Source organism: Medicago truncatula, chromosome 5 (assembly GCF_003473485.1).
Source record: "Medicago truncatula cultivar Jemalong A17 chromosome 5, MtrunA17r5.0-ANR, whole genome shotgun sequence".
Taxonomy (NCBI): Eukaryota; Viridiplantae; Streptophyta; class Magnoliopsida; order Fabales; family Fabaceae; genus Medicago; species Medicago truncatula.
In genome coordinates, this window is record NC_053046.1 from 33857781 (window position 1) to 33868397 (window position 10617).

The 10617-nt window shown below is 30.5% G+C and overlaps 1 protein-coding gene and 1 long non-coding RNA gene across 3 annotated transcripts; one reads left to right on the plus strand and one right to left on the minus strand.

Moving 5' to 3' along the window:
* Positions 1–279: 279 nt before the first annotated feature.
* LOC11436417 (probable helicase MAGATAMA 3) lies at positions 280–8107 on the plus strand. 2 transcript variants are annotated; one of them, XM_024783686.2, is made up of 9 exons: positions 280–476; positions 751–813; positions 2106–2225; positions 2802–3356; positions 3603–5129; positions 5735–6059; positions 6184–6442; positions 6541–6783; positions 7746–8107. In XM_024783686.2, the coding sequence occupies exons 2-9, from the start codon at positions 808–810 to the stop codon at positions 7765–7767; spliced, it is 3057 nt and encodes a 1018-aa protein (XP_024639454.1). In that variant the 5' UTR covers positions 280–476; positions 751–807; the 3' UTR covers positions 7768–8107. The 2 variants fall into 2 exon arrangements, with proteins under 2 accessions (XP_024639454.1, XP_024639455.1); XM_024783687.2 differs by lacking the exon at positions 751–813.
* A 690-nt stretch (positions 8108–8797) lies between these two features.
* On the minus strand, positions 8798–9737 carry LOC25494866 (uncharacterized). The gene is made up of 2 exons (XR_003012132.2): positions 9580–9737; positions 8798–9471 (listed from the first exon to the last, which is right to left on the minus strand). It is a non-coding gene; the product is annotated as an uncharacterized lncRNA (long non-coding RNA).
* Between the last annotated feature and the right edge of the window lie 880 nt (positions 9738–10617).

Below are 10617 nucleotides of genomic sequence, written 5' to 3' on the forward strand. Positions count from 1 at the left end.
AATTGGTTAAAATTTACATAGATAAATGATCAAATTTTTTTAAAATTTTTTTAGACACACCACTTGATATTATCTTACTTTTAAATTTTATCATCTATGTGTGTTCAAATAAATTTTATTTATAATTTTGTCTTTTAAAGAGTTGATATAGTGTAACACTTGTTTCCCCTTTAGTTGTGACGTTTTATTGTATACGTCATGTTGCTTTTTATGACTGTACATTAAAGGTCCATTCAAATCATGTACGAGGAGCATCTTCTTTTTACTTTCATTATTATTATTACTAGCACTATGATATACTTCCTTCAGGCATAAGAAATTCTTTTTATATGTCTGTCCTTCATGTATAAAAAAGAAGCTTTGAGTGACATCGTTGCTACATGCTTTTGATTGCCTAGCTTGTTGCTCCTCCGCCAAAATCTCCAGTCTCAATATACTTCAAGCCATCACTGCGCCGGAGATCGTCTCCACCGTCGGTATGTATTTTCCGATGTCTTTCATTCATATTCTTCTTTCTCTATGCACAATTATGAAAAAAGACTATGTTAAGTGATGATGTTTAGACTACTTTTTCCATCAATAAAGTTGTTATCCGTTCTTTAAAAAATTAAAGTTGTTGTACGGTTTCTTACCTTTAGCTCAAACTTAATACCTTTGGCATCTTTTTGAATCTTTAATTTGTTATTTTTTTAACTTTTGGTAGTGGAATTATGTGATTAGTGAATATGCTTTTGATTTGATTATTTGCAGGGATATTAATTATCATTGCTAACAATTGTTCTCCTTTGAGAAAGTCTGAAATTTAATATGGAAGTTAGTTATCTATCTAGCTCCCATTCTTATCCTTGTTTTTTTTTTCTTCTTCTTTCAATGTTAGTGCGAACTGAGTGATTGTTTATAATCCTTTTTTATTATGTCACGACTTTTCTTTAGTTTTATCTTAGATTGATTCAAACTAACTGAACTTTAAATAATTTTATTTGTGTTTGTATTTATATAAGACTTTTTTTGTAAAAAAAAAAATTATATAAGACTTTCTTCCATTGTACTATCAATTACTTTATTCTATACCCACAAATTAATATATTTAATTTTTCCCTAAAAAAAGTTTAATCGATTAATTTTGTTACTATTTTATATGTTTCAAAGATAATCAATCATTGTTATTTTGTATTATTAATTTTTAATAAATCAGATATTATATTTTGTGTCAAATCTATTATTTTATCGTATTTTTATAATAGTATTATTAAAAAAAATTACAATATGTAAATTGGATATGTAAAAATCGATCCAAATTGGATCAGATTTTTTCTTCTTCTCAAAATTGATCAAAACCACAATGGTGAATACTCCTAGCAAAGTGAGGAAAAATATAAAGAATGGAAAAGTAGGAATATGGGATAAAAAATAGGGTTGGAAAAAGCAACCATTAATTTCTAGGTAAATTTATCATGGAAATTGGCCTTTTATATTAAATACATATAATTTTGTCCTCGTGAGCTTAGCTCAGCTGGTAGGGATAATGCATAATATATGTAAGGTCCGAAGTTCAAACCTTGGCCACCACAAAAAAAAAATACATATAATTTTGTGATAAATAATTTTTATTTTTCATACAATAATTTTTATCATTGGAAATAATAGTTTTGAAACTTTTATAAAGTTGTAGGGACACTCTTTAACGTTTTCCTAATAGTCCTAATAATATAATAATTCTAACCAATGGTCTAAGGGCATTATTTAAGGAAACAATACAGTAAGAATTACTTGAAACTCATGTAATCAAATACTTAAAAGTATAGAATATGTTGTTTTGAATGCAAAACTAACCATAATAATAATATTAGGTTTAAAAAAAGGGTCATTTTAACTGGTGCCCAAGACACTAGTTAAGAAAGTTAAAAATAGAAAATTTCCATTAAAAACAATAAACTTTTGACTTTTATAAACTCGAATATTCCACTTTTCATCACTTTCCAATGTAAAATTTTTATATTAGTCTCCTTAACTATTTCCCTTAATATTTGTGGTTCCATTCAATATTTCATTGTGTTTTAGTTTACTTCAATGTGTTCTAATATTTTTTCTTAATGATTGTTTAGCAAAGGATGGAGAAGACTAGAAATGGAAGTGAAGAGAATCTTAAACTCGGGAGTCTTATAGATATTGTACTCTCTTGGACCCTCGAGGATGCTCTCAATGAAAATCTTTACAAAGACAAGGTTTCTTTTACACCCTTTACAACACTCGCAATGAAAAAGTGTACTTGGTTTTTGAAAAATAATTTGAACATGAAAGAATACAAAATCTTACAAAGAACTCGTGTCAAAATCTCGATAATGATTGATTATTTATATAGATTTTCTCCACTTCATTGTTAGATTTTCACCCTTTTTAGTAGTTGCAAAGATGTTATGTTGTTTAAGAGTTGCAAATAATTGTGTTGCAATAAGAAAGTCGCTGTATATAGTCCCCTCATGTTTGCTCAAAAGCTCCTTAAATGTATCAGAATGTATCTACCGATCACACAAACATATCAGGAAATACGTTCAAATCGTTTTTTATTCCCCATCGAAAGCTATATTCCGATCGATCTTTTTTCAGGCTATAGCAACTTGGGCGCCATATAGAGCAACCTTCTTAATAATTTCAAGGAATTTTTTGTATGTGTTCAATATAGGCCCAGAAAACATATCTAAACTTTTTATTTTCTATTGAGTGCAACCATCTTATAACATTTGAATGATTAGAGCAGCACTATTAAGTTGAAGTATATTGTGAAAATTGTTTTCTCTCAGGTTCATAAGATTCCAGAGACATTTAAGTCAGCAACAGATTACAAGAACTCTTTTATTCCTCTATTGTTTGAGGAAACACGCGCTGATTTATCTTCAAGCTTGTCTGGTGTGTCTCAAGCTGCTCTTTGTGAAATCAAGAATGTCGAACACAGCAAGCAGTTGAAACTTCGCAAAGCTCAAAATCAATTCATTCAGTTCCATCATACCATATGGTTGAAGAGTACAACTGATTATGAACCTGCGTCAGGAGATCTTATTGCTATTACATACATCAGGCCAAAAAGCTTAAATGACTTGAACACACTTAACAGTCCCTACCATATTGCCTATCTTAATGGGGGTAAAAATAGATTTTCTGATAGAATCACAGTTCTATCTTCCAAATGCATGAAGATGGATGTTGACACTCTATCCAGGAAAAACAATACACAGAAAATGTATGTTGTATACATTATGAACATGACAACAAATGTTCGTATTTGGAAAGCCTTGCACTCAAAGTCAAAAGGTGACCACCTCAACATTATTGAAAAAGTTTTGCAACCTAATCTCAATGTAAGAATTACTACATCACTTTCTTTGATGAGTTTCACCTTTATTTATGTCATACTGTACAATTTCTCAGAGCATACTTTTATGGAATGTAAAAGTACTTTGAAATGCACTAACTGCGCTGTTTTATGCAAATGATACTTTTTTCAATGATTATGCAGTATGGAACTTTAAATACTACATGTATTATTCAATTTTCTCCTTTGGCAGCTAAATATGAATGTAACTTGTATAATTTTTGTATTTCAGAGTGGAGAGAACTGCAAAATTTGCATGTCTGGATCAAATAGTCAAGCCTCTTTCATTACGAAAGACATAATTCGATCTCAGAATCTGAATGAATCCCAACAAGATGCGGTTACAAGCTGTGTTCGTATGGTAGATTGCTCTCATGCTAATACCAAACTGATATGGGGACCACCAGGGACAGGAAAAACAAAGACTGTTGCATGCTTGCTTTTTTCTCTACTCAAGTTGAAATCAAGAACATTGACCTGTGCTCCAACTAATACTGCAATTTTGCAGGTGGCAATTCGTTTGCATAGTTTAGTTACAGATTCACTTGACCATGATACATATGGTTTAGGTGACATTGTGCTATTTGGCAATGGGAAAAGAATGAAAGTGGATAGTTATCCAGGTCTTGAAGATATCTTTCTTGATTATCGCGTGAAAAATCTCATGCAGTGCTATGCTGAATGGAACCATAGTTTGGTAGCAATTATCGAATTTCTTAGTGATCCTAGCAAACAATATTTCTTGGAGATGTCCAAAAAGGATTTTGTTATGGATAAAAATAGGATTTTAGCATCTGCATATCATGCATACAAGATAAATAAGGGGAACCATGGTCTAATTATGAGGTTTGAGAATTATGTTCAGAAGGCTCGGACAGAAATCACTAAGCTATACCAATTGGATGAGAATGACAAAAAGGAATGTATGTTGACAATTGAGCGATTTGTGAAACAGAGAATTGATAAACTAAGAATGAATAGAGTCAATTTCTTCATGACCGTATTTACAAGCTTAATGCAGCTGTTTGAGGACCCTAGAGAGCAAATTTTCTCAAAGATGGGTTACAAGTCCCTTGATGATTTTGCTACAAATAGTATTGTAGTATCTGCATATAGTGCATACAAGCAAAATATAAGGTATGATAAATATGATGATTCTTTGACTTTTGAGGGATATGTGAAGAGAGCAAGGAAAGATATTATAGAGCTATACCAAAGTATCATGACCATGGAGCAATTTGTGAAGCAGAGATATTTAGAATTAAGAGAGAAGCTAAAGTTCTTGCTACTTACCTTATACATCCACATGCCAAAATCTTTCATTTCAGTGAACAATATTCTCCAAGCTCTTGACTCGTTAAAATCACTGGAAATTTCCTTGAGTCAAGCCAAATTTAAGCAAGCTGTTGATGATTGTGAAGAAGAAAGCATTCCTGCTTGCTTTGGACCATCAAGTTTGGAAAGAAAGGATTGCCTTCACATACTAAGTTTCCTTTCCAAGTCAATTTCGCTTCCTGATTTTAAAGTGAGACATCAAGTGGAAAAGTTTTGCTTGTCAAATGCTAGTCTAATTTTGTGTACTGTATCAAGCTCTATCAAACTTTACTCAGAAGAGAAGAGTCCGGTGAAATTTTTAGTTATTGATGAAGCAGCTATGCTAAAAGAATGCGAGTCAACCATTCCATTGCAGCTTCCTGGTCTCTGTCATTGTATCCTAATAGGTGATGAGAGGCAACTTCCTGCATTGGTAAAAAGCAAGGTATTTGATCATTGCTGTTTTTGTTATTGTTTAAACTGTAGATATTTTTCCTTAATTTAAGATTGTTGTCTAATATATGTTCAAAATTAAAGGAACATTGTACGTTAGCTGAAACACACGAAGATTGTACGAAACACTCATTATTGAATCAAATTTGATAATAAGTGAGTGTTTAGACATGAAAATTATGAAATCTGCCTCTAAGTTAAGTGGCAAAAAAATTCATTATGAAGATTGGTTTTCTTAAACACTTTTGCTCATAATATTCGGTAACATAACACTTAGAGAAAGAAGAGCGGATTACTACACAAGCTACAACAATAAACTCTACCTCACCAAGTTTACTTGAGTCACAAGCTATCTAGTCTTAATTAGTTTGATCTAGTGTATTAGCATGTGATTAGGTTCTATGTACTTTACATTTTGTCTATAAATACACATTGTACTCCCTTTTTCATCTATGAGAAATGAGACTACTTTCTATCTTTTACTTTCCATAACAACACTTTCTAGTTTATTTAAAACTAAAAACATGTCACTATTTGTGCATTTTGTGCGACACAATTTTTGTAAACCATTGTATCTCAAAGAATTTATATTTATAGATTGCAGACGAGTGTGAATTTGGACGAAGTATGTTCGAGAGGCTAGTTACTTCAGGCTACAAGAGGCATATGCTTAATGTTCAGTATAGAATGCATCCATCAATTAGCTTATTTCCATGCAAAGAGTTTTATGATGGAAAAATTTCTGATGCCGTCATTGTTGGGAAAGAAAAATATAATAAGCATTTCCTTGAAGGAAAAATGTATGCTTCTTATTCTTTTATTAACATAGCCAAGGGAAAAGAACAATTTGGTCGCGAAAACAGTTTGAAGAACATGGTTGAGGTAGCTGTTATTTCCAAGATACTTGAAAGCCTAAAACATGGTTTGTTTCTCTATCTTGTACTATGTGGATGTATTATATCTAATGCATTAACTCCAATTAAAAAGAAATATTTAGATTAAATATGCATTATGCTTTCATACTTGTGACCCTTTTTTGTGTACAGAATTTATGAGGACAAAGAAGAAAGTGAGCATAGGCATCATATCTCCATATAATGCTCAAGTTTTTGAAATTCAAGAGAAAGTTAAGCAGTACATTGCGGTTTCTGATACCGACTTCTCTGTTAGTGTCCGGTCTGTTGATGGTTTTCAAGGCGGCGAGGAAGATATAATAATAATATCAACTGTAAGATCAAATGAGAGTGGAAAAGTGGGGTTTCTTTCCAATAGACAAAGAGTTAATGTGGCAATCACTAGGGCTAGGTATGTTATAACTATATAATATTTTCCTTTTTTACTGAAAACACAATAATATCTACTAGGAAAATGTTTACCGAAAACTGAATACATTTTTTGTGCAGATATTGCCTTTGGATATTAGGAAATGCAGCTACTCTAATCAACAGTGACTCGGTTTGGAGAAATGTAGTTCTTGATGCTAAGAGAAGAGATTGTTTCCATAATGCTGCAGAGAACAAGAAATTGGCCCGGGCTATTAATGATGTCTTGTTCGAGATCAAACTACTTGATGGATCTGAGTCGCCATTTAAGAAACTCAGTTTAGGTGGAAAATCAGAAAAACCAACTACTTCCTCCAGCTCTAGGTGAGTGGAAATAATTCATTCTTTAATATATCTATTGTGGTTTTGAATTATTTGTTCTTGTTGTGATCATATTTGTTGTTTATCTTTATCTTTTTTTCTTATAAGCAAAATATATTAATCAGTTTGAAGAGAAGCCAAAGAATTAGAATACCAGAAGGAATAATTATATTAATATCTAGATCACAACTTTAAGTATGGTGCATACGAAAAAATTAAGCGAGAAACATATTCTAAATCTTGAAAACAAAACTACTAGGACTGGCTTGGTGGTATAGGTTTGCGACTTAGGAGTGTCCTCATCTCTGTTCCAGTTTGAATCCTTCAACGTATCAATAATTTATGTGTTGGGTCCGTCCATATGACCTTGGGCCCAATACCAAGTTTACAAATTTATTTTATTGAAATTTAAGTTTTACAATAATGTTCATCCAGTTTATTAATCCAATTCCAGGTAATAGTTATATGAACATGAACTCCCTTGCACATTTTCCTAAGTTTAAATAAAGTAACCAAAATCAAATCTTAGCTCAATTTAAATAAACACAGTCCATATTTTTAAATTTTACATTAAGCTATAATTTCATAGTACTATGAGTATCAATACTCAGCAGCAAAATGAAAAATAAATTACTTTGGTTCGCCACAATTCGCAACATCTGTCTACTTGCTTGTAACGGATATGATATTTAATTGATATGCACCGACAGTATACAAATATTTTACACCGTTGTCAAATCACACATACAATTGGTTGCCAGTGTATTTTAGACTCAGACATTGCGTAGAAATTTAAAGTCGAAATAGGGTTTTATTATTGGTCGATAATAATTGATAAAGTGAATCTTATCGATCTATAACATATATTTTTATGACTGATTTAGTGACTAACATGAACATGCAATAGCATTGTCTATAATCATGTGGAATTAATACTTGTATGATTTGTTGTGTTTTGGTTGCAGGGCACCTAAACAAAGGTGGTGAAGCATGGGGCTTGTATGATTACATTGAAACTATCCTAACTCATCTTTCTTATCAATGAATGTTAGTGTTCTATTTCCAGTGAGACTCTTACAAAAAGAAAGGGTGAAGTTTTTTTTTTTTTTTTTTGAATAGTAAATACTAAATATTCAATTTCGAAATTGTATTCTGTTTAGTTAATGTGTTTTGTCAAATTAATGTGAATTAGTTTTGTTTGGATATTGGTACCTAACCAAATTTCATGTACTTAAAAGGATTTGTAGTCCCCCGCCTTACCACTCTACCATATCGCCAAAATTGTACAGAAAAATATATCCGAATACCACTTGTCCTCTCAAAAAAACAAAAATGGGTTTTTAAAGTTGTTTTTTTGATGTGTTTGTATCTTAAATTCCGTTTTCTTTAATCCCTTTTTCTATTGAAAACAAATGTATACCTTTCGGTCACAAGAAAAGTCAAAATTTCATGATTTTACCTGCAAAAAGTTCAAATTTACTTTGGTACCAATTAATACTGCAATAGTTGTGTTTTAATTTAAACACATACTTTTAATATTAAAAAATATCACATTGGATTAGATAAGAATCGATAGTTTACAAACGGCCCCTTGCAAGTGGAAGGTGAGATATAATCCCTCAAATTAATCGATCTTTGTGGTCATATACCAGTTTTTATTTTTTTATTTTTACAAAGGACCGGTAATTTGGATAGTCATCACTTTACAAATTAATTTTATAAGTTTGAGCTAAACTCACTTAAAATTTTGATACTTTAATGTCAGAGTTTATGGAAGATCTTATCTGATCACAAGAATGACTTGGTTGCTACAATGTTATTGCTTCCAAAGTTTATGGAAGATATAATTTTCCAAGAATATAATCCCTTTCATTCCATAGTACATGTGGCATATTATTAGCCTAATTTGCATTTAATAATTTTCTAATTCAATGCATAAGTACAAAATGTCTAATGAAATGAAATTGTTAAAGGAATATTTGTTCTTCTTCAATGAAAAATTAAGATGCAAATCAAATAATATAAAAATCAAAGTAACACATTTCAAACAAAAACTAGCATCAATGTATGGTACAAAAAATTACTCTATTCAGAGAGTAATTCAAATTTGGCATAAATTTTGCATTTCACAATAAATAACAACTATTATAATCAATGTGAATGTATTTAAATACCACCAACCACTCTCAACTCAGTCTTCTCTAAATCTGATAGGAAAATTGTAGTGACTCAGCTGAGTATTCCTTAAATATATTTTTTTTCTTTGGTTGTGTTTCCACTTTACCTTTTCTATTCAAGGTTATTATATTTGGTTTTACCCTTTTTTGTGAGCTTCAATCTTAACGTGATGATGAAGGGGTTTCAAATACATTAGTGTTATGGCTACCTTCCACAATATCAACTGCTTTAGACATTAGATAGAAATGCAACAACTTTATTTTCAATTCAATTGATTGATTTTTTTTTTCTTTCAAATTTTCAAATAGAGAAGTTGATAAATGTCATTTCGAAGAGCAATATTAATAATGATAGTCTCATTGTGTAAACTGAAGCAGGAAAGAAGTGTCCAACATTGATTCCACCCTCAATGCCACCTTAATCCATATATACACAAACGACTAACACACGTAGCTTTATACAAATACATATGAGGTGGACAATCAGCAGCAATGTCACATTCATGTGATTCTGCTGTAATGAAAAAAAGTAACAAAATAATACTATTAAAACATGATAAAAGATTGTGTATGAACTATAAAATAGATAATGAAATTTGAAAATGATGAAAAAATAGTTTACCGGATATTGTTGCGACATGAAAGAAGAAAAGAAATAGAATCGTGACATAAACAAAATTGATAATTTCAGCCATAACTTTTTCTCTTTGCATGTAAAAGGTTGAATATGATTTTATCATTTTATAGTGTGCAAATCCCACACTTACCTAAAAATAATCAAGTAGTTTTTAGCATTTCCAAAGTTGTAAAAACCCTTCATAAATTTTGGATCATTATTACATGTATGTTAAATATATCAATGTGTTGTGCTTGCCCTTTTAACATTCTTAATAAGGAACATAACAAAGTGACTAACCATAAGAATTCATTATTTTTAAACTAATTTTTTTCATCATTATTTTAATATTTCACGTTAGTAAAGAAAAAAGTTATATTGTCGGACCATGGTAAAGTAATATTTAGGAAAAATGCAATATTTGTTTGGAAACCAAATGGTTGGATAAAAAAGAATGCCTATTGTAATTCCATGATATATCAATTTATTCATATAGATTTCCCAAAATAATTGGGTATTGAATGTAAACCAAACATATTTTTTGAAATTATTAATACACACACAGGTATGTGTGTGTGTGTGTGTTATGGAATCATGGTATAAGTAGAGTTAATTTTCAAGTGAATTTACAACAAAAGAAAACTGCGCATTTTTCTTTGATTGAAACTACAAATGTGTGCATTTCTTAACATATTTCTTATAAATAATTGAAGGTTGAAAGACTCTACCTAAAATTAGATATGCAAATGACGTTTACTTATTATAAGCACCGATCGTAGTCATAAAAAAAATGCATGAGATATTGGCCCTTGAAAACATCCATATAAAAAATAAGTGGTACCGTGACAATATAAATTTCCCTTTGCACATACCTACAGACAACTAGAAAATTCTATTTTTTAAATACTCTCACTAGAATCATTATTTTTTTTCATGTTAGATTTGGATTCGGTATATATTATAATCTTAGTTTATTCATATTTTATAATTTCATTTGATTTATACAAAATAATTTCAGAAAGTCAATCATCTTAAAATTGCTCC

What these genes read in the sequence shown, in the direction of transcription:
- LOC11436417 (XM_024783686.2), top strand. An exon ending in AAAATCTTTACAAAGACAAG is followed by an intron (nt 2,226 to 2,801) that starts GTTTCTTTTACA and finishes GTTTTCTCTCAG; the next exon opens with GTTCATAAGATTCCAGAGAC. An exon ending in GTGGCAATCACTAGGGCTAG is followed by an intron (nt 6,443 to 6,540) that starts GTATGTTATAAC and finishes TTTTTTGTGCAG; the next exon opens with ATATTGCCTTTGGATATTAG.